Source organism: Danio aesculapii, chromosome 4, assembly GCF_903798145.1.
Source record: "Danio aesculapii chromosome 4, fDanAes4.1, whole genome shotgun sequence".
NCBI classification, from domain to species: domain Eukaryota; kingdom Metazoa; phylum Chordata; class Actinopteri; order Cypriniformes; family Danionidae; genus Danio; species Danio aesculapii.
In genome coordinates this window covers 12856362-12881031 of record NC_079438.1, presented here as the reverse complement: position 1 = coordinate 12881031, position 24670 = coordinate 12856362, and the positions used below count along the sequence as shown (strand labels likewise).

Below are 24670 nucleotides of genomic sequence, written 5' to 3'. Positions count from 1 at the left end.
CAACATTAGCTAATTAGTAACATTAACACCCACTCCGGCCAACAATTGAGTTTAGATCAGTATTCATGTAAGAACAAAATATGTTTCAATAAAATGTGTATGTACAGTATATTTGTATATTATTGAAATATATTTAGTACTGACATGTAACAATATAAGAATAATATATATTAAAAATACATTCAACATCTAAACTGGCAGCTTACATACAAGCACTTTACTTTAAAATACTTAACCTAAAATGGCAAATAACTCAGGAAACATTTGTTTCCAATTCTTCAAGAGTCCAGGTCCACTCGAGAGGTCTCCATGACCTCTGACCTGGCTCGGTAGATCCTGAGGAAACAAATCATTCGGCATGCAGAAAAACAATCAAGCACATATTACTCCAGATTTACTCTAAAGAGGGATGACACCATGGTTATCATATGATCTAGGCCCTTAAACATTTAACTTTATTAATAATCATAAGACATAATAAAGGATATGTGTTCCTCCATCGTGGAGCAGACATCTATCAGAAAATCAGATATTCTATTTTATTTATTGTATCTATCACCAAACTAAGTATAAATCTACTCTAAAATGTGTTACAAGTTTCTTTTTTATTTGTTTTTTTAATGTTTCCAATTTTAAAACAATATACTTCCCTGCATCTGTGTTGTGAAATATAAAACTACTCAAAGTCAAAACAAAGACAATATATTTTTAAATACACTGAAACATATGCCTAGATCAGTTGTTGTCTGTTTTACAGTTGTTTCTGCCCCACTTGGGCCATTAACACCTGGGGATGGGCAGACTGGGCTGCTGTTGGATGCTGCGTCCTGATAGGCCGTTGACCTACTGCCAGCTCAGGTTAAAGAGGCCCGTCTCATCTCAGTCGTTGTACAGTTGTGTCACTTTCAACTACAACTTGTTGCTTTTGACCAGTGGACAGAACTCACTTTTCAACATCGGAAATGGCTTCTGAAAAGTAAGTAGATTTAGTCAGTATGCCTCATGCAGCAGGCCTGTTAAACTCGGTTTATCTTACATCATTTTGTCAGTGGGGTTAGCTAAGTTTGTGGAAGTCAAGACAAGAGTCTTTATCATTAAATTTAGAAAACCTCTGAAGTGGACCGATGTTTCTGAGAGGAGAGCACAGTTTGTATACTAACTGTGGTGTTATCTGATATTAACTCGAAATCCTAATGGCAGGAATAATCTTAGTTTAAGAAATAATTGAGACTATTTTAATATTCTCTCATGACTATTGTCATATTATTAAATACACTTTTTAAATATGGTTAGTAACAGTATTATATTAATATGAAATTAAGTTTAGTCTTAAAACTCTAATCAAAATTTCTGGCACGCTTTGTTATGTTTGTTTGTGTGCCCGTTGTGTGCCCTTTGGACCCCGGACCCCAAACCTTCACAAAGCTGCTCTTCATCTTTTCATTCTATAACATGTTGGCTTTATTATCCATACAGATCCTTCCACAGCAGGATGTTTTTCCTCTGCCCTGTGTGCAAAAAGGCTCCTCACTCTCTTCCTGGGCATCTCAGGGAGGTGTGTATGAGGAACAGCACAAAGGCAGAGATCCAGGCTGTCGTCATAGAGGCCAAGAAGGAGTTGTCCGAATTCTGTCACAGAGGACGTTTCTGGGAGTTTGGAAAAATTCGTGACATATTGGACTCTACTAATCCTCTGGCCAGGTTTGTAACTTCTCTGATTTGATGTATCTGGCTTCAAATCAAACATCTACACATTAATAAATCTGCATTTTTGGTATTGTTTATTTGACCTTATTTTCTGTTCCTTGTTTTAGGATGATTGCGGAGATGCAGTCAAGGGGGTTGGTCATTAATAACTTACCTTCACTCCTCCCGGAACCAGCTCGATCGACTACATCATCTGTGTCTCAAAGCTCTGGAGAAGGTGCAGAAGGTCCAGTTGAGCCTCCAAATGAGCCCTTATCTGACGAGAGCTCTGGAGAGTACTATCAGAGGTACAGTTTCACATCGGCATTCCCAGAAAATAAATGTACACTGTGGATATGATTTCTATTAAAAGACAGTAGTTTTAATCACCTGCTGTTTATTGTTTTCATTTCAGCACTGTTGGACCGAAGTGGACCTCTTCCGTAAGGGTGGAAATGGTCAAAAAAGGCTTATACAATAAGCACTCCATTGACCACCCCCTTCTAGCAGGATTTAATAAGGACCTGCACATTGACCTAGGACATAAAAACAGCAAACAAGTAGTAAGTTAATTAAATGAGTGAAGGTATACATGCAAAAAAAAATGTACATGCATGTCTTGTTTTATGCAGTAGAGTTTATTTAATTGTGAAATGTGTCATTTCAGGTGGAAACAGTGTCCAGGTTCTTACATTACATGGACCCCACTGAGCCAAACTTGATGTTTGTTCGTCAGGTGGAGAAAGTGCGAGAGTACTTTAACATCTTGTCAGATACAAAGCTCTCAAAATGGACAGTGTTCAACTACTGGAAGAGTCTCAAGAGGTCGGTAATGTGGAACAACCACAAGCTTGCCATGTACGTGTTAACTAATAATGTCAGCTGTGCTGTGTTCTGACTGTAACAACCTAATTTTGATCTCTTTTCAAGGTTCATGAAATACATTATTACCTCCACAGACATTCGCCACAACAATCCATCTCTGTTCCAGGACTGTGAGAGTTTTTTGGATGTGCTGTATGAAATAGAGAGTGCTATGTCCAAAAAAGTAAGCATGGAGGTCACAGGGAAAAAATCAGAGCTTGGGAATGGCAAAGAAATTTTGCCAAAGGACTGCCTTGCTGTTTTGGAGGCTGCATTCAAAGATTTCCAGGCCGTGATATGCAAAATGCAGGATCCAGGAGCCATCACAGGGGACTGTTTGACTAAAAATGAACGGCTGCTCGTCCTGTACTACCTGGAGGCTATTATCATGCTGAAGCTACTTCAGCGACCTGGTGTAGTGACACAGATGACTGTAAGTGTTTGTTTTTCCCTCCCTTCTCTTCTTTCGTCCTATGCTTCATCAATGTGCAAAACTGTCTGTTTGCAGGTTGAGGATTGGGAGGGGAGAAGCCGGATAGAGAATGGTGTCTGTGTTGCAGTGAAGGAGCACAAAGTAGCGCTGTCACACGAACAGGAACTTGTAAGTTTATATCGTACATTAAATCATAACAGCAATAAATATATTGTGGTAAAGTCATACTTATTTTTGACCCTTTCTCTAACTAGTGGTTTGACTTGTACTTCAATGAGGTGCGGCCAGCAATGCTACAAGAAAACCGCACCGGCGACGATGTGGCAGTTGATTCATTTTTTGTGTCAAGTAGTGGGAGATCGATTTATAACCCCTCCAATGACTTAAAAAGACTACATGACAAGTAAGCAACATTACACCTGTCTTTATCTCTACATGTTCATCCGTCCAATTTTTGCATTCTTACGATGCCTTGTGTTTCAGATACAGTCTCCCCAGTGTGACCTTTGGCGATGCCCAGAGAGCGTTTGAGGCAGCAGCACAAAACCTGAAGTCAGAAGTGGAGAGAAATGTGTTGGCACGGCTGTTTGGGCACATGCCAGAAACAGCTGAAAGGAACAACATGAGGAGAACATCTTCAGATGCATTTCTGGCTCTAAGTGTGCTAGATCAGCTTGCTGGAAAAACACGGTAAGAATCTAACAACAATGATCCTTATTCTTAAATTTGCAACCCACAGCCTTGTCTTTCCTTGCTTTAATATTTATTTTTTGTGATCTTATAGACAAAGGTCCAGTAGAGCTTCCAGCCAAGAGACAAGGGTGGACGAAGAGACAGCCTACAAAACTCTTGAGCAGTTCTGTCCAGTGACTCTGGAGGGGCCTCCTCCAAAAAGGGCACGCAGGAATGAGCTGTGTGGCTCAGAACATGAGAGGCACTGCTATGACCGCTGGCGTAGCGAGCAGCTCAAGCTGCGTGAACAGCATGCTCTTGGTGAGTATACAGATGATTAATGACACAAACTGTGAAACTGAGTGAGAATAGCCAAATACTGATGTGTTTTGTGTTTCTAGAACATTTTGCTGGACAGCAGCCATCAGAGTCCAAAATAAACCGCTGGATGGACAAACAAGGGTGGACATCAAATGTCCCACAGGCTTCAGTGGTTCTGAAGCAGTGGAAGCCTGTTGCCAGGTTGGACTCGGTCATCGACAGCAGCTTTGTGCATAAAATGATTTCGTCTCAACGCTGGAAAGGACTGACTGTCAGACCCGTCCCTGACAAGGGTGATGGTGATTTCACCAAAAAACCCTTTCAGATTGGGGAGGTTGTCTGTGAATACCACGGCCAGCTGGACCTGGACATTTTTTTTTTATAAGAACAAGCAACATGAAGCCATGTGCATTGACGCACATGAAGAAAGTTGCCAGTGCCATCCCATGAAGTTCAATTACGGACGCCTGATACGTCACTCCAGCAAAAGAGCCAATATCCGGCCCAGGCTGTATGTCCTTAATGATAGAGACATCATTCTCTTCATTGCTACAAAAGACATTTTGAGTGATGAGGAGTTACTCTATAATTATGGCTCAAAGAGGAGATCTTTTGCCGGGAAAGGGCTGGAATTGGACTGGATGTGAAAGAACATCTTTCCATCCCCCATTCTCACTCACTTCTAACATGTCCAACTCCAAGTTTCCACCTGTGGCCATATTCTCTCCTCACTCTCTGGACTCTGGACAACCATCACTGCTCTTCTCACCCTGAAGGATTCTTCCTGCAATGTCAAGCACCAACACTTCTCTCTAAATAGAGACTTGGTTGTAATAGGCTGAATGAGTGGGTCTTACAAACCATTCACCTTTACTTCCAGAGAACTGTATTTTCTCTTACTGACTTGTCTTTTTTCACTCTTTTTTCTCATAAGCTTCCTTTATGCAATAGTGAGAGTGTGAGTAGGCTACTCCATATTCTCTCCTCTCTCTCTGGATTCTTTGCAACACATGTGGAATTACAGCCTGGTAAGTATGCTGAAGCTGCTCGTAACCCTACCTCCCACGAACCCTTAATTTCAACCACAAGAAAAGCCATGGACCTCACTGCCGAGAATTAACCAGGCATGTTAATTCTTTAAGCAAGCTATAGTATATTCATCCTAGGATTCACCACCATTTTTAATTTAAGACATTACCTATGTTGTCTCTATGTTGTTTGATTAATGTTCAGATTTTGTTCAGTTTTCTGTGGTATACACAGAGACCAGAAATAGGAACGTCTGGTTGCTGAATGGTCAAACTGTCAAGGCGACACCATATAAATCATGAGGGTTGGGATTAGATAATGTGCGAAAGACAGTATAAAAGCATGAAGGAGAGCCTTAAAAAGAGCTGAACTGAGGTTACATCTCTTCTGCGCAGAACTTGTACTCTCTAACTTCTTGCATTCAAAATAAAACTTCTTAATTTTCAACTCAGATCTACGTCAATTTTTGAACATGCAATGGACCATTAGAGTCCTACAGTATGTACTGGAAGTTGTTTATTTTCTTTAGTGTAATTATTATTTGATATTACTATTATATATAGTCTTCCACTGTACTGTTATTTCACATTCATATTATGCTTTTTAAACTAAATAAAGGTGTAAACACAGACACAGTGTTTAGGATATATTTAACAATAATTCTAACTATTTATTTCATTTAAAAACAAGTAATCCTTTAAAAAAAAAACACTTTATTATTTAATACATAAAAAGGTTTTTCAGATAAGTGCAACACTTTTCCACTTCACCTGAAAAGTGTGTGATAGTTTAAATAAATAAGAAAAAAAGGAAAATGACCGGGAAAAATAATTCAATGATCAAATTCCAATTTTTCCATGTGATCAGCCGAGAGCAAGAAAGAAGGAATCCACAAATATCCTGGAAAAAACACTGAAATAACAGCCTCTGTATGAGAGCTGCTCTTTGAAGAGAATAAGGCAGCTAGCCTAATTCAAAAGAGATAATATACAGTCAAATACAATTAGAATTTATTGAAGCAAAAGAGAAAAAAAAGTCAATATATTTTGGACAAAATTCAGTGTAAAATGTAAGACATTATTTATAAAGACAGACAGACCTACAGAATTATTATTGAAGTTTATGAACATGAATGGCAGCTGTTGTTTTTGATCTAACAGCAGCAAAACTGCATGCTGAGTTTGCGTCAGGATGATGATGATACAATTTTTTTTCCTTTTTCAAAACAGTTTAGAACAAAACAAAGCAGTAATAAAAACAAGCAAACACACAAACAGACATTTTTAAAGGAACATGGAAACAAAAAAGACATACAAGTGTCAAAGGTCACTGAATACAATCTTATTTACATTTATTGTTGATAAAATGTTGCTTTATAAAATTTTGTTAAGGGTTTTCGTGTCAAAGATCAACAGGCTCCAAACATATATAAAGTAAAAGCACCACAATGAAATTAAAACAATACTTTTCTTCTCAATCATTTACCCCAGTATGCAGACATTTTATAGTCTTGTTGTCTCAAGGTAAATGTCAGTACTTCCATGTCATACACCTCTTTAACAATATCATACCATTCGCCTACAGATGGAGGATCTTCCTTGAGCCATTTCTTTGTAATGGCTTTTTTCCTAGTTGTTAGTAGTGTGTTAAGAAGATACACATCATGGTTTGGTATTTCTGCGGAGTAAATTCCCAGGTACAGTTTTAAAATTACATTTCAGATTCAATCCCATTATTACATTTATCTCTTTATTTAAATCTTGTTATAAAGAACCTGATTACATTTTTCCAAATAAATTCCCTTCATGAATCTGAATTAATTGTGACCATCTGTGTTTCCCAAATAGTTAATCATTCCTCATTTGCTATTTTTATATTGGCTTCCCTTTCCCATTTCTGCTTTATATACATTGGTGAGTGTTGGGGAACAATAGTCTGTTACGGAGGGGGAAGAGAGGGAGGAGAGGAAAACAGAGAAGAAAAGGAGGAAAAAAGAGAAAGAAGAGAAGAAAAAGGGGCGGAAGAGGAAAATATTTTTTATTTCATTTTTAATAATTTATTTGTACTATTAATATTTGATTAATACTACATATTTTATTGTTTTTTTAATATATAAATATATTTGCTTTTAAGTACATTTCTGCTAAGTATTTTGCTAAGTATAGAGAAACTACAAATTAGTTTCTTTATTGAAACATTATTTTCTGGACTATTTCATTTTGTGCCTATTTAATTTTTTGAATTATACTATAGCAAACACAACCAACTAAAAAAAACAAGCAGAGAAACAGTTAAAATGACCAAACATTTATTTAAAATTAGTCATAGCCAATTATTTACATTTACAATATAATAGCTCAACAGCAGTGCAACAAGTGCAAAAGAAGAGAAAAAAATTACAATAAATTAAACAAAAATAAATAACAACACAAAATGAAATAAGCAAAGATAACTTCAATTGTAAAATAAATGATATAAACAAATAAATTAGAAATTTACATTTTTTAAATTATAATTTAAAGTAACAAAAATTTACAAGTAAAACAAAAGACCCGTGAAAATATTTAAATGTCAATATTAAAAATAAACACTTCAGGAAGTGCCCAGGTCTTCTGGAACATTTTTATTATTTTTCTCCTTTTTTAATTCTTTCCAACCACTGCTCCTTCGGCAATGCCTCTACAGAGGGGCAGTATATAATGCCCTTGTACTGGCTGTGTCCAGTCTCCGCTGTTCTAAACTGCCCACATTTCTTACATGTATTATGCTGTACTTTGCGGGTCAGTTTACGAACGGGAGCGACAGCAGTACCAGGGGCGGATGGAATGGCAGGAGGGGCAGAAGGGAGGCCAAACCCAAAAGCCAGCATAGACCCCTGTGAAGCCACTGGCATCAGCATGACCAGTTGAGTCCCTGGTGGTGAAGCAGTATTAAGTTGCCGTTGAGCTTGCTGGATCTGAGCAGGTGGCAAAGCTGGTGGGTCTGACAAAATGGTCCTTTTTCTTTTTAGTTTAGCCTGGCCCACAGTGCTGCTGGGCAAGTGGTACTGGTGAGCCGGGCCTGGCTGAGGTGGTGGAGATGGGGGGCGCACATTGGCAGGCAATAGGGGGTCAGCCGCCACAGACAAGTGGCTTGGAAGTTGCAGCCCCTGCATCACAACTGCAGTGTCCTGCTGTTTAACTTTTTATTATACCACTGTACCAGGGTGGTGTGACTCACATCCACCAGTTGAAGGTTAGTCTGCTTCATCACTATAGCATTGGCCAGAATGTTGCGCCTGATTTTTCTGTAGTCTGCCAGGATGAGATCCCATTTGGACACTGTGCCGGTCCCCTTCTATTTGGGTGTTCTATGTATGGCACAGAGCCTGACAAAAATAGTCTCAACCAAGCGACAGCAATCTGGCCACTGTGCAAGTGGAGCAGAGGTGGTCAGGGCATGCCTCTTCAAACTCTCCACTCCTGGGGTAAACTCCTGCCTCTTCTTTGGGGACCTAAACCTCCCAGTGTCCAGCTTTGCTTGATGCCTGGCTGCAAACACCACCCTCTGCTTGTCATAGTCCAGCAGGTTCTGCCAAAGAGCAACAATATTGCTCACCTAAGCAGAAAAAGCAGATAATACATGCTAATGAGAAAGCAAAATGTGCAAAAGGTAAGCAAGTATGACAAGTTAAAGAGTGAACAAAGAGTGGGTTTATATTCATTACCTGCTGGTTGGGGAGGACAAGGGAGGGCTGATTCCTCAGGTCCACAAGATAATCTGCCAGGCTGTCCACTCTGTCCATACCTGGTACACCTGAGCCATCCACAGCCTAAGAAAATAAAAATAATAATTATAACACACACACACACACATATATATATATATATATATATATATATATATATATATATATATATATATATATCAAACATATGCACAAAACATAGATTGTTGATGTGTTAGATGCGTAAACAGATAGGTTACAAGATATTTACATACACCAGACTCAGATGTTGAAGTGCTTTGGTGCAACATGGAGGCAGCAACCAGGGTGGCAGAGGCATCAGGCTGGGTGGAGGGTTCAGTAGGTTGGGTGGAGTGGGCAACAGGTTGGGAGGAGGCATCAGAGAAGATGGTGATTGCAGTAGGTTGGGAGGAGGAAGCATGCTGGATGGAGGGGGCAGGGGGTTGGGTGGAGCGTGCGGCAGCATCCAGGGCAGTGGAGACAGCAGACTGGGTGGATGCAGAAGCAGGATAGGCAGTGGAGGCAGCAGCCAGGCCGGTGAAAACAGCAGAGGAGGTGGCAGTCAGAGTGGTGGAGGCTGGAGGGTGGATGGAGGAGGTTGCAGCCAGGTCGGTGAAGGCTGGAGCATGGATAGAGGAGGTAGTTGCCAGGGCAGTGGAGGCTGGAGAATGGATAGAGGAGTTAGTTGCCAGGGCGGTGGAGGCAGCAGGGTGGATGGAAGAGACAGCAGCTGGGGCAATGGCAATGGGCTCAGAGGTGGGTAGGAAGTGGGAGGAGATGGAGAAGTTTGGGTCATCTGAGAGACTTGGCAAAGTTATATCATATACTTCGTCCTCCCCGAAGCCCTCATCTTCTTCCCCACCTTCATCCACATCCTCCAACATTTCCTCTGTTTCCTCTGAGTCTGGGTTCAATGCCATGGGCTGTCCAGTCTGACTCAGGAGGTAGTCAACACCAAGCAGCTCTCCTACAAATGGAGAACAAAAAGACACAGACATATACGACTTATCATATTTAAAGCATTCCATAATAATACTACAAAGACTTTCAATAATATCTAGACTTCTGTATTTGCCACTCACCGCATGGTTGGCTTTGGTGATGCAAACAAAAATAAAAATAAATAACAATGAACACCCCCAAACCAAAAGTATTATGCACATAGTTAAGTGTAGGACATACCGGTGTATATATTTTTGTGTAAACTTTATTTTGTTTTTGGCTAAGAAATACGGGGGGAGGAAGCTGTTGAAGCATCCAAACAACCGTATATACAGTGTATATGCATGTATATTTAGATACAGTTATTAATTTAAAGACACGTTCGAACAAAATCAATGATTTCTGCAAGTGTATCAAAAGTCTGCAATGTTAAACAGGGTGCGGGGTCGTGAACTTTGACACTATGCACAAAAACGTGAACTTAGGGTGACTTTTGTTAAAGTTCTTGTCATAAAATTATAAATCAGCGTTAGGAGGCAAAGACTGACATAACAAAAGACTACAATCGACAAAACAACTTTTATCAGTAGATATAGACGTTGACAAAAATAACTTACCTCTATAGGTTATATGATGATGTGCTCTCGTCAGAAGACAGCGGTGTTGACATTCATTTGTATATGCCGCGACGCGATTGACTCTCATCCATTCTCAATATGGAGAGCGAGAGCGGCGATTGGCTCCCGTCCATTCTCACAATGGAAAGCGAGTGCGGAGATTGGCTCTCGTCCATTCTCACAATGGAGAGCGAGAGCAACGATTGGACGAGGAGAGAGACTGAGACAGACGATCCTGATCCAGGTAGCGCCACAGAGACTCAGACACCAATGCGACTGTAGTAGAAATGCTGAACTTTGTCACAATAGGTATGCTTGAAGAATCCAAATGATAGCTGCCGAAAAGAGAGAGAGAAAGGTAACAGAAACGCCCAACGTGGGGCTCAAACCCACGACCTTGAGATTAAGAGTCTCATGCTCTACCGACTGAGCTAGCCAGGCTTCTGACACTTTCTTTCTAGTCACTGTTTTGATCAATACCTTCCCTACCTGTGTAAAGTTTGATGCTGTTTTAAAGTCAACTGAAATAAGTAACTTGGGCAATCCAGGCACTGGACAACAAACTTCTGCTAAATCCTGAAGTCAACTTGTAATGTTAGACAGCACGTGGCCCAGGATCATGCCCGGTGCATGTGTTAGCAGTTGCAAGGCAGTAAAAGCCTCCGTTCGTCCCTGGATGGGCTCAAAGCAACAACCTTTCGGTTAACAGCTGAACGCGCTAACCGATTGTGCCACAGAGACTCAGACTAACCATACCAACTGTGGTAGAAACGCTGAACTTTGTCTCACTTGGTCTGCTGGATGAACCCAAATGAAAGCTGCCGAAAAGAGAGAAAGCTAACAGAAACACAACGTGGGGCTTGAACCCACATCACTGAGATTAAGTGTCTCATGCTCTACCAACTGAGCTAGCCGGGTTTATTAAACTCTCATTCTAGTCACTGTTTTGATCATTACCTTCCCTACCTGTGTAAAGTTTGATGCTGATTTTAAGTCAACTGGAATAAGTAACTTGGCCAATCCAGGCACTGGACAACAAACTCCTGCTAAATGCTAATGTCATCTTGTAACGCCAGACAGCACGTGGCCCAGGATCTATGCCCAGTGTATGTGTTAGCAGTTGCAAGGCAGAGAAAAGCTTGATTCGTCCCTGGGTGGGCTCGAACCACCAACCTTTCAGTTAACAGCCGAACGCGCTAACCGATTGCGCCACAGAGACTCAGACACTAATGCAACTGTGGTAGAAATGCTGAACTTTGTCTTGATAGGTATGCTCGATGAATGCAAATGAAAGCTGGCGAAAAGAGAGAGAGAAAGGTAACAGAAACGCCCAACGTGGGGCTCGAACCCACGACCCTGAGATTAAGAGTCTCATGCTCTACCGACTGAGCTAGCCAGGCTTCTTACACTTTCTTTCTAGTCACTGTTTTGATCATTACCTTCCGTACCTGTGTAAAGACTGAGGCTGTGTTTTAGTCAACTGGATTAAGTAACTTAGCCAATCCAGGCACTGGACAACAAACTTCTGCTAAATCCTGATGTCATCTTGTAACGCCAGAAAGCACGTGGCCAGTGTATGTGTTAGCAGTTGCAAGGCACAGAAAAGCTTGATGGATCCCTGTGTGGGCTCGAACCACCAACCTTTCGGTTAACAGCCGAACGCGCTAACCGATTGCGCCACAGAGACTCAGACACTAATGCAACTATATCTTCATAGCTAGAGCTCAAAAGGAAGTTCCCTGACCAGGAATCGAACCCGGGCCACGGTGGTGAGAGCGCCGAATCCTAACCACCAGACCCGTGGGGTGCTCCCCTGTTTTCAAAGGCTGCCCCAACTGCTAGATTTTTATTAACGTCTACTACAGCTACACCAATCGTAAACCCAGCCTACTTGTTGCAAAAGTCCCTACCACTTAGAAGTCACCCAGCCAACTTGCAGCGTAATCTCTTCCACTTGTAAGTCTCTGAGCTGTAGCAATACCTAAGTGCTCTGATAAAACATGCATAAAAGAAAGTATGGCTTTTAACCTCCTCTTGGAGAGAAGAGAGTCTCCGACCCTGGATCTCAGGTCTTCTATGGAGGGACTGTCAGGAATCCTGTAAGAGCATCCCATCCACACAACGTCTTGCTATAAAACAAAGCAGAATGTGTGGTGACGGAACTCCAGGTTGACAGAGCCTTGTCCTTGTTTCAAACAATGTGCTAACAAGGTGCTGAACGGAATGCCAGTGGCACAAAGGATAACGCTTATGACTATGGATCAGAGGATTCTAGCTTAGCAATCGTAAACCCAGCCTACTTGCTGCAAAAGTCCCTACCAGGCCCAACCCTGCTTTTCTTCCGAGTTCAGATGAGATCAGGCATTGCCAGGGTGGTATGGCCGTAAGCGAGAGCAGCCGTCAAGAGTTAGCTATTTAAAAATAGGCGCAGCACCAGGAGCCGAGCGCAGCTCAGCTTGCATTGACACAGCACCAACAGAAAGAAGGCCCTTGTCCCCTCAATTGTTTACCTGTTTTTTGTTTTTTTTTATGTTTCTGCTCCGGGGCACCAACAGCTCTTGCTAAGTTAAACCAGCCAAGTCACTGTACCCACTTTCCCCCGAATGGAATCAGGGGAAGTGGGTAGACTGACTTGGCTGGTTCCAGAGTTCAGAGAGGAATTCAGAGGTTTTTTTTATTTGTATTTTGGGAAGTGTATTAACTGCCAAATGAAGGAATTTAAAAAGCTTACAGCACCTGGTATTCCCAGGTGGTCTCCCATCCAAGTACCAACCAGGCCCAACCCTGCCTTGCTTCCGAGTTCAGATGAGATATTATTTTTTATTTTTCATTAAAATCAAATATTTACATTTTTATAAAGAAATGATCACATCACACAAAAATCACATGATACTTACAACACTCATTATTAGACTTCATATTTTTCCCATAACCAACTTAAAATGTTGTCCTTGTATTCAACCATTACGTTCCCTTTTACCATTATTTCTATAAATACATCCTCCTTTTCTTGTACTATAAAATAGTTGAATATCAATTTTACAGCCATCTCCATTCTGTTTTTAAACATACGCCATATATCCACTCTCTTCCCATCATGTTTAGCCATATTTCTCCTTATCCAAATCACATACTTAGCAATTGTTATACATAGATTAAAAGCATACATACCACATTCATTTTGACCAAATAAATATTTTTTTTTCCCAGTTCTTTTGTTCATCCACATATATGTCCCCTATTAACGATTTAGCAATCTTCTTAAATTTTTCCATAATTCCTCCAACTTTTCACAATAGAAGAACAAATGTAATAAACCTTCCCCTTCCTTTATACACACCTTATATGTTATATCTTGTTCAATTCCCATTTTACACAATCTCATTTCTGTTAATATGCAATTATGTCTCAATAAATAATTTTCCAATTGTCTAAAATTGGTTCCATATATTTCATTCTGACATTTGCCCATATTTCTTTTTCATTTAAATCCTCATATCTTTCCTTCCAGTAGTTGAATGCTATAGGTCTTATAAAAGCCTTTGATCTAAAAACAACATAAAAACTCTTAACTGTACATAAGCTCATATTGATTTTTTCTCCATTTTTCTTCTTAAAATAGACCTCTGGTAATTCTTCCTTATCCCGCAACTCATTATTTTCAATTATTTCAATCCAATCTTTTGGTATTGCTTTTTTCAAATCATGATATTGTCTTTGTAATTTTGTTTTAACAACTCTTTTATAACCATCCTCCACAGCATCTACAATTGTAATGGTACAAATCCTTTTATCACTTCATAAAATACATCTTTAACTTGTCTTAATCCTCCATCCCACCTTTCCTTAAAATATAACATTTTTCCTTCATTTAAAATATTTGGATTCTGAAAAAGTGGTTGTTCTACAATCTGAGCCCTTCCTTTTGGTATAATCAACACATTTTCTAAAAATTCCCCCCATGATTCTAAGACCTTAGCATAAATCTTGGCAGACCTGCTGTCATCCATTTTTTCATTTTCATCCATAAAACATTACATCCCATATCAAAATGTCCACATTTTTTCAAATAATAGTCTAACACACTTTTCCAAATCACATCCATTTTCCCTTCCAAAAACCTTTGAATAATCTTAACTCTTAATGTTTTCATTTTTAAAAAGCTATCTAAAAGTCCCAGACCTCCTTCTTTTACCTCCCCAATCAAAGTATTATAAGCAATTTTGGCTCTTGCATTTCCCAACAAAAACTTTAAAACTACATCCTTCATTTTTTTATAGTATACTTCAGGAAATGCAGTTACACTTAACACATACCAGACCTTTGACAACATTAAAGCATTTAAGATTAATACTTTCCCGTTTAACGTCAAATTTCGAGCTTTCCAAAATCTAAGTCTTTTCTCAATTCCATTTAAAACTCCCTCCCAGTTTAAATTATCTGCTTTATAAGAATCCATCCCCACCCAACTTCCCAAAATTGTTGTATGTTGCTTTTCTTCTTTAAAGGGGATGTGTTGTGTTATTTCTTCTACTCTTTCCAACAGTGGTGTAGTTCTAAAAAAAAAGGTGGTGTACTATTACCCACCCAACCCGCCCATGCTATTTTATTATTTTACCTGAACATTTCAGCGAGACATCATTCAGACCTTGAAAAACTCACGAAATTTTCTCACAGCTGCTGTGGTCGTCAGGGGCAGGGAATGGCGCAAACAATGAACAAAAATCCACCAATTGCAACAAATTAAGATGAGAGTTAAAAAAAAGCACTTGGTATTCAGTTAAGGGATGCGAATACACGTAAATTAGGGAAGTCTAATCAGCAAAACAAGTGAGTATACTGAGGGTATACACAATTATTGATCCTCAGAAGTCGTAATACCCAAAGAGCTAGTGGAAAAAAGTAGGCATACTGAGTATACGTGCGTATAGCCCCGACTACACCACTGCTTCCCACCCTCATGCATATACTTTTTCCAACATTAACCTTAGCTCATGATGATTTACAATATCACTCTAAAATCTCCATCGCCCCTTTAATACTCTGAATATCTTCAACCATCAATGTAGTATTATCCGTGTATTGATACACAGCTTCTCTGTTGTCTTTTTATTCTATTTGTATCCCTTTAATGCTTCTATCTGATTTTATTGCCAATCCCAGTGGTTCAGCTACCAGCGTGTTTAATAAAGCAGACAATGGGCATCCTTGCCTTATTGATCTTGTTGGTTGAAGACATTCTGTTAAAAGCCATTACATTTTATACATGTTAAAATATCTGTATAAAAAATCTGAATCCATTTCCTAAAATTTTCCCCAAATCCAAACTCTTTAAGAACTGCAAATAAAAAATCCTGCTCTACCCTGTCAAAAGCTTTCTCTAGATCTAAACCTATTAAAAAAACCTTGCTCTTTTTCTTTCATATAGTCTATTGTATCCCTTATACTTTTCACCACATCTGTTATGTTTTTTCCTTGCAACTCATAAGCCTGTGTCGTTTTAATTATCTTGGGTAAAATTATTTTTAACCTATTTGCTAAAACTTTTGCTAGAATCTTCATATCTGTATTTAACATTGTTATTGGTCTAAAATTCTTTAGATCTTTTTTGTCCCCTTTTCCTTTGTGTATCATTTTAATCATTCCTATTCTCATATTTTCACTCAACAATTCTTGAATAAAAACCTCTTCATAGATCTCTTTTAAAATCGGTACTAAAATATCTTTAAAATATTTATAAAATTCATTTGTTATGCCATTTACACCTGGACTTTTTCTTGGCATTAATTGCTTAATAGCCACCTCTATTTCTTCTTTTTGAATTTCTTCATCACAAAATTTTTTGTCTTCTTCTGTTACCTTTGATTTGATCTGTTTTATAAAATATTCTTTCTCTTCTTCATTTGTTCCTTGTCCCTCTTTATTTAATACCTCTTTTATTAATTCAGCTCTTTGCCTATTGCTTTCCAAATTAAAGAAGAACTGTGTAGATCTTTCTCCTTCTACTGCATATTTTGCTTTACTTCTTATTATTGCACCTTTGCATTTTTCTTCTTCTATTATTTTTAACTTATCTTGTAACCTTACAATATCTTCGTTTCCCTCACCCTCTGTCCCTTTTCTTAACTCTTTATCTAGCTTCTTTATTATTTCATTTTGTTTTTGTTTTTTCATACATTTACTATATTCTATTGAAATTTTTTTTAACCTCCCACTCAGCCATTGCTCCTCCCAGTGAATTATCTTCCATTTCATCTCGATTTCCCGCATTACTCTCTGTATTCTCAATAATTACTTTCTCAACTTCACCAATCTTTCCCAACTCTGTTTCATCCATCATTTGCCTTGCTTCCTTAACAGTCTCTGGGATTTGTGTAACATTTTCTTTCTCCATCCAACACTCACATCTTACCATCACCTTTCTGCAATCCAGGCATTTCACTGCATCGCAATCCCTTGTGAAATGTCCTTGCTCCTCACACTGAAAGCATTTAAAATCAGGACAGTCTTTAAACACATGTCCAGGACCCATACACAAGCAACAAGTTTTCACTTGACGGTCATGCATAATTCGGAAATATTGTGTTCCTTCTTCAGTATCAAATTTTGCAGTTTGGGAGTGATATCACCTCCTTCGGGAATTTAACCCTTAAATACCTTGTACCATCTGCAATGTCTGTACCCGGATACATTCGCCTTCTGATATCAGATGCAGGTGTTACTCCCCAAAACTTACGTTTATCCAGAATTTCATCATCCTCAATATAAGCCGGCAAATGTATAAAAGATACAATATACTCTCTTACTTGTAAGTGTCTTACTTCACAATTCTTCCCTTTTATCATGAGTCCATCTTCCAAATCCTCGCCGTCCTCTTAACTTGGCAGAGTTATTTCACATTCCTTTTCCTTTCTTGGTCTTACAGCCAGAACCTTCCCTTTTCCTATCTTCTCAGTCAGAGCCTTTATGATGTCTTCTGCTCTAGCATCATTCACTTCTGTCATATGAACAATCACTGTAGCTTCTTTAGTATAGATCCTTTTATCGCCCATTTGTCCGTGTCCAAAGTGTTGTCCTACTTCCTGTCCATTATCCAGTTGCCCTCTTCGTTTTCTATCCATGTCCATATCTTTACGTTTGAGTCCTTCCACATTTGCACTCATAACAGAACACAAACTTCCCAGACAGCAAAGTGCTGCTGGGAAGTGGACAAAATTATCAAAAAAAGAAAAACTAAAAAAAACTCAAACTTTTTCTGAAAAAACAAACAAACAACACAAAAATCGAGTGATCCTTTCTCACTCTCTGCCTACCACTTCCTTTGCTGCAAGTGCACTATTGCCCTCTAGCATTCCAGGGTGGTACGGCTGTAAGCGAGAGCAGTTGTCAAGAGTTAGCTATTTAAAAATAGGCGGATTCACGTCGAGGTGGCAAGAGGAGGGTTGAAAACTGGGCTTGGACAGCTTTTTCTTCATTAATATTCCTTAATTCTTCATCAGCCTTCGACTGGTCATCAGCAGTAACATGAACAGTGCACACAGAACATTATTAGCATGTTTTGCAGCAAACAAAGCAAACCATTCAATCATACACATAGCCCAGCTTTTACTCCACAAAATGTCAGCTTGCCCTTTCATGAGCTGCATCCAGTCAACCCTTGCAATGACATTCAAACCGGGGGAGCTCATTACAGTGAATACTGGGTGACAGAAGATGAGAACTCCACCACTGCAGAGTGAAATTATTGACCTCTGTTTTTTTTTTTGGTGAGGTTGTACCTTCGAACGCTTTATCCAACCTCAAAGTCAGAAAGAGATGGCATCCATACTTGACTTTTTTTTTTCGCTCACACAAAGAACTCCTCTTTCGAAAGCTTTTAATTTCTACACTTCTGTGAGAGGATGTCCGCAAGCGTTGGTAATATAGTGGTGAGCATAGCTGGCTTCTAAGTAGATTCCCAGCCAATGTATACCTTTTGGCTGCCGTAACATTACATGGCCAGGCGCCACTCTTGTGAAGATGTGCCATGACATGTGGGTAGATTAGTGCATCTTGAGATGGTTGGGATCCATATGCTGGACATGTTTTTCAGTGCAGAACCAAGACAAAGAGGGCCTTGGTTGAAAGCATTCTTTTTGAGCTCTTCTGGCACGAGACATCTGCAAGCAGTGGTGGTATAGTAGTGAGCATAGCTGCCTTCCAAATAGTTGACCCGGGTTCGATTTCCGGCCATTGCATTTCCTTTGGCTGCTGTATATATCACTTAGTCCGTTGCCACCATTGTGAAAGGCAACAGCTAAAAAGTAAAAGACAAAAAAAAGGGCCTCCCTGTCAGGGAATCGAACCCTGGGCTTCAGCGTGACAGGCAGAGATACTGTCCACTATACTAACGAGGATCTGCAGTGTAAGAGGACCCTTAGGAGGAGTAAGAGCTCCTCTGGCAAGAGATGTCTGCAAGCGTTGGTGGTATAGTGGTGAGCATAGCTGGCTTCCAAGCAAAAGCCATTTGCACGTAGGTGTAGATCACTGTCTAGGCAATAGGAACATAGGTAGGTGGGACAAGTAAAATTGAAGGATGTTCCTGCAAAATGTTATGTCGTCTGTACCGAAAATAGCTGCAAATACATACTTACGTGCCATAGTCCAGCCCCCATCTGAAAAGTGGCTAAATGCATGATGAGTTGGCCGAGTGGTTGAGGCGATGGACTGCTAATCCATTGTTCTCTGGATGCATGGGTTCGAATTCCATCCTCGTCGTTCATTTAAGAGAGCCTGGTGCTTTCGTGGGAGTTATCTTACTCACACAATCTTCGTGCTTCGAAGCATGTCATGGCAAAATTGAAAGTCATCTTACCGAACATAATTGCAGAAACATACATATACAAATAATAAAAAAAATAAATTCCATCCTGGTCATTCGTTTAAGATAGCCCGGTGTTTACGTGGAAGGTAACTTACTTGCACCCTCTTCGTGCTTCGTACACCTACAGCAACCATAAAACCAACCTCACAGTAACCTGTTGTGTTTTAGCAACATCTAAACCAACCACAAGTCCAAACCCCACCTCACGGTAACCCTAAACCTTGCCTACTTGCGATGCACAGCCATGGAGCCCGGGTGGCTCAGTCGGTAGAGTATCAGACTTTTAATCTGAGGGTCCAGGGTTCAAGTCCCTGCTTGGGTGTGTAAGGCTCTTCTTGTGGAGCCACAGTTTTTGCCAGTGAGCTATCGCTTGCTGAAAGTTTCATCTGGATGCACAACACGTGTACTAGGCATGAGGACATGGAGAGTACAGGCAGTCTTGTAGTTGCGGCCGAGTGGTTAAGATGATGCATTAGAAATCTGTTGGGGTCTTCTCGCGCTGGTTCGAGTCCTGCAGACCACGTGCTTGTCCTCTTCCTTTTTAAACTTGCAACAGTCATCAAATGTTTGCAATTCCAGCGTTACTTGGGAAAAGCGTCGTGCTGGTAGGAGGAGAAAAACAACAGCGTGCGCTCACTGAACCGAAAGGGGCAAATCAGAGGGAGGAACATGTCGCACAGGGTCCACGACGGCTGTCCGGTAACTCGCCGTGATCGGATTGTGGTCAGTACTCTGCATTGTAGCCGCAGCAACCCCGCTTCGAATCAGGGTCATGGCAGGATTCCTTACGGTGACATTGGCATCACGCCCCTCTCTTGCCACCTGTTTTGTACAGCCCACTTTTCAGTGCACGCTGCTACTGTGACACGTCACAAGCGCTTAAATCTAAGCTAATCCCCCAGTGATCCGGGATAACTTAGACGGTAGATCATCAGACTTTTCATCTGACGTTCCTGGGTTCAAGTCCCTGTTTGGGCGTGTAAGCCAACTGTTGTAGAGCGTGGAGGATTCGGATTTCTACCTTCCTATCCATCTCAGCATGAATCAACCTTTCCTCATCATCTTGTTTCTCATTATTTTTATATAATTATTTGATTATCTGAATGAGTAATTAACTTTGAATTGATTTTAACTAATGAATAAGTTAACACATTGCTTAATATAAGAACGTTCAGTGTGTTTGCCTGTCTCTTTATAACTTTTTCAGGAGCCACCAAACTAAGTCTGAGATCACGGAGGCCTTGAGTGGAGCTGAGGGCTGAGGACCGGAAGCAACTGTCTCCGTTGTTATTTCTAAGAGTTAATACTATCTAAAATGTCTTAAGGGATCTTGCTGTTTTTACGGTTAATTCTTTTAAGGTGATTCTACTTTTTATTCAAGATAGACTTTGTGTAGTAAGGATATAACTGCCTGAATGTAGATTATACCAGTTTTTAACCAGTTTTGATAAAGACTACACTCAGCCTCGGATAAGAAACAGATTATTCTTTAAGTGTGTGTGTTCTATTTGATTGTGGATCCGTTTCATAGGTCTGGAGTCAGCTCTGAACAGTCTAGTGGATGTCTGACGTTTATGCTTGAGATACTGTTCAGAATTGTACGCACGCACCCCACCTGGACATTTTCCTAGTCTATCTGTGTTTTATCCAATCAGGTTAGAACACCTATATGCGTGACGCAGTTAATGACCTTATGTGAGAGTAAAATTGTTATTGATTTGTGATTGTAAGCAGAGCGGCCTAGGAAGTCATGGCGAGTGTTGAAGCTGGCTTCTGCTGATGTAACTGCAAACTATCTTCAGTAACCTTTATTTATTTATATAAATCTCTGACTCCGGCTCTTCTTCGTCTGACAGACTGGTCATTCTTTGGGTTAAACTGCATACCATCCCTACAAGCGACATCTATTGCTGGTGAGCTCTTGCTTGCTCTACATGTCATTGGGCAGCACGACCAATGCGCCAGGCAAGAGCACAATGGAAAGTTCAAACTTCGTAGTCGTGGCCGAGTGGTTAAGGCGATGGACTAGAAATCCATTGGGGTCTCCCAGCGCAGGTTTGAGTCCTGCTGACTACGTCCAGGCTACGCGCAGGATTTAGTTTGCGAATTTCCTTGATTGTTTGCAACCCCAGTGTTTCTTGGGAAAAGGGATGTGCTGGTAGGGAAAAGCAACAAAAATAAAACCGCAGCACGTGCCAACTCACTGCCCTGGGGGCCCTCCATTTTCAAAGACGTATGACAGAGAGCAAGGCTCCAGCGACTGTCCCGTAGCTTGCCGTGATCGTATAGTGGTTAGTACTCTGCGTTGTGGCCACAGCAACCCCGGTTCGAATCCGGGTCATGGCAGGCTTTTCAGGGTAGCATTGGCGTTGCACTCTGTGATGCCATCCGTAACCTCCAGCGTTCTTTTAGTGCAGGCTGTGCTAATGGCACGTCCTGAATGTTTACGTTTCCTAAAGTGTGGAAGACTAGGAATTCGATATGAGCAACGGGACCTTTGATGCCAGCATGCTGTGTAGGTAACCATTGATCAAGTCACGCTTCTAAGGCATGGAAGGAATCGTTTCAATGGTTAAGTCTCCATTTATTCCCACAACAACAGAAAGACCTTCTGCAGTTGTCATTGATCTTTTTGTCTCCTATATGACATTGAGTCCAAACTACTGTGTTTTACTGACGTCTACACCTACAACAACCATAAACCCAACCTCACAGTAACCTGTTGTGTTTTAGCAACATCTACACCAACCACAAGTCCAAACCCCACCTCACGGTAAACTTTTGTGTACCGTAAAGGTCTGCGCCGACCACAACCCTAATGAATAACATTAAATGAAATTTAATGAATAACATAAATAATTCTTGTTAACTTCTGTCCACAACTGTATCTGATCTATCAACAACCCTGTTTTATGACCAAAACAAGCCAAATTTATTTACAAAGTGTTCATTCAGTTGTCAGACTAATGTTGAAACAGAACGATGCACGAACAAAGCCTCTCAAACTGATATTAAAGCATTTCAAAATAACTCTATCAGCCTGGATTCGAACCCACAATCACCGCATGGTAGTCAGAAACCCTAACCACTCTACTATAACACTTGAGGCTTCAAGCCCTCAAAGTGGGGTTGAGTGCACTGAACCAGTGCAATACATAAAACATGACCACTAGGCGTCACTGTAGAGTGGGGTTTCAAAACATTTCGAAGCGTCGACACATTTGCTTCAACTGTTTCAATGTTTCATGAAGCCTCGCTTTGCCCACCACTACTTTCTGGAAGCTGTACTATTGTCTCAGATAACATCACATAAATTAAATATAATTAATTACAACTTTTTTGTTACTTATTAAAAACAATTCTGTTATAAGTATTTAAAAGTTTTCATGGCTTGTCTTGCTGTAACTGTTGAGTTTCAAAAACACAGTTATAACAGCCAGAGAAGCATTTAACTACAAGCGAAAATGTTCAAGAGCTCAACTAATGCAGCCTCTGATCTCCATGATGGTGAGGTCAAATCAAACATTTTCAATAAATATATAAACCTCTGTTAATTATCAAATATTCTTGCAGATATGAGAGAATTGAACTCAAACTGTAATCAGTGAAGCTGCTAATGCTGTTATTTAATGAAGTTGTTTAATTCTCTGTTTTAATTCAGTTGGTTTGGTGTAAGGCTGTGTCTGTAGTTTTATTTCTTGTTCTTTCCTTCAGTGATTGTGCTTGTTAACAGCAGGTGTTCATCAATTCACTTATTTGTGGTCATTCACTCTGTCTAGTGGACTAAACTAATTGACTAATTTAAGGACTAGTGGATGAGGGTGTGTGGTGAGATTTCAGACACTCTGATTAGTTTCTCAAAAACAAAGGTTAGATCTGTTACAGTTATTTTCCGTATTTTGTACAGAAATGAGCTGTTAGTCATTTAACAGGTTTTCACTGTGGATTGTACAGACTTTTACTGTTAAAATCACGAACATTTTTTACAGTGTGTGCATTCCGTATTTCAGGTGAGATGTTAAACCGAGGTCCTGACACTCTGTGATCATTAAAAATCCCAGGATGTCTTTTGAAAAAAAAAGAGTAGGGGTATAACTCCGGCATCCTGGCCAAATTTGCCCACTGGAGCTTTGAGTGTCCAGAAAAGCGCTATAGAAATGTAAAGAATTATTAATTATTATTGTAGTGATGCCTACACCAAGTTCAAGTTGACTAATATAAATGTATTATCAATTGATCTTACTTTAATTTTTATTAGCAAATTATCAACTTTAGCTTTCAAAAATGTTTAATGTCTTTAATTCTTACTTTATTCTTGGTACCACTTTATATTAGCTGGCCTTAACTACAATGTTCTTGCATCAAAAAAATAAATACAATGTAATTACTGTGTTCATAATGTATTTGCAGAACACCTGTGGTGCTCTTGAGGTGAGATACGGGTTGGGCTAGGAACAGGTTTGGTGGTATAGGTAGGTGTAAGAGATGGACAACAATGGAATTACATATAGGTATTTTATCATAAGTACAAAAAAAGATGTAACAAATGTATTTCAAAGCACATAGTAGTGTGAGCCACCTAATATAAAGTGGAACCAGAAACTCATAAAGGTTTAAAACCACTACAGTCATTAAATAATAAATACATTTTAGTTTTAGGGTGAACCATCCATGTATATTTAAACTTAAATTGATTAAAAAAAAATACTTGCCTTATGACTACTATTTGACAACTACTGTTCAAATGGTATAAACTTTTGGTCATGTATTTCTTTTTTTAAACTTGCTGTCATGTTCACTAGCGATTTGAGGACTACAGAGATCGCTGGTGAACTACAATTCAGCCATGAACTACAGATCCCTTCATTCCACTATACATACACCAGGTTTCACTTCCACTGATTACACACACAGCTGAATCCTGTCACTAATGATTGTTTGGACTATTTATACACCCTGCACCCGTTTGTTTTTGTATGGTATGTTGTTTATGTGTTGTGGTCCCGTACCTTTCCTTAGTTTCTTGTTTTGTTTATTATTGTTCTTTTGATACTTTGATTTTTGCATTCCCTGTTGTTTTTCTGTTATCTGCATGATTATTTCTTCACTAAATGCATTTGGATCCTACCTTTTTGTATTTGTGTTTTCAACATACCGTGACACTTGCATGCTTCCAAGTCAAGTCTTAAACCTTGGTTTTAGTAAAAACAAAAGTGCTCAAGTAAAACTTTTGTTTCATATGGTTTTGCTCTCTTAAAAACCTAAAATAATGCTGCTGGGTGGTACCGTGTTACACAACTCCTGCAAATTTATCATTTTTGGAAAATGCAGGAATACTATAAAGTTATTATATTACTAAAAGTTTTGCTTCATATATTTTTTTTACCTTTGCTGTGGTGTAAGTTGAAGAGTTTATTTTACCCTTCCCACTCTCCCAGATGTGAACTCTCATGTGAGAGAGCTCAATCTCATCTCCTTTGAAAAGCTCCAGTAGGGCTATGTCCCTCCAAAGTGAG

General features: G+C 39.7%; 1 protein-coding gene and 4 non-coding genes across 5 annotated transcripts; 2 read left to right on the top strand and 3 right to left on the bottom strand.

The window, feature by feature from the left end:
- Positions 1-908: 908 nt before the first annotated feature.
- Positions 909-4361, top strand: LOC130222705 (uncharacterized). The gene is made up of 11 exons (XM_056455233.1): positions 909-976; positions 1477-1701; positions 1815-1994; positions 2102-2249; positions 2354-2511; positions 2617-2983; positions 3059-3151; positions 3238-3386; positions 3467-3673; positions 3768-3976; positions 4057-4361. Exons 1-11 carry the CDS (start codon positions 963-965, stop codon positions 4359-4361), a joined length of 2055 nt encoding a protein of 684 aa, XP_056311208.1. The 5' UTR covers positions 909-962.
- Positions 4362-10659: 6298 nt separating this feature from the next.
- Positions 10660-10732, bottom strand: trnak-cuu (transfer RNA lysine (anticodon CUU)). Its single transcript has one exon. It is a non-coding gene; the product is annotated as a tRNA-Lys (tRNA).
- Positions 10733-11436: 704 nt separating this feature from the next.
- trnan-guu (transfer RNA asparagine (anticodon GUU)) lies at positions 11437-11510 on the bottom strand. Its single transcript has one exon. It is a non-coding gene; the product is annotated as a tRNA-Asn (tRNA).
- Positions 11511-11618: 108 nt separating this feature from the next.
- Positions 11619-11691, bottom strand: trnak-cuu (transfer RNA lysine (anticodon CUU)). The gene has a single exon. It is a non-coding gene; the product is annotated as a tRNA-Lys (tRNA).
- Positions 11692-19403: 7712 nt separating this feature from the next.
- trnak-uuu (transfer RNA lysine (anticodon UUU)) lies at positions 19404-19476 on the top strand. Its single transcript has one exon. It is a non-coding gene; the product is annotated as a tRNA-Lys (tRNA).
- The last annotated feature ends 5194 nt before the right edge of the window (positions 19477-24670 follow it).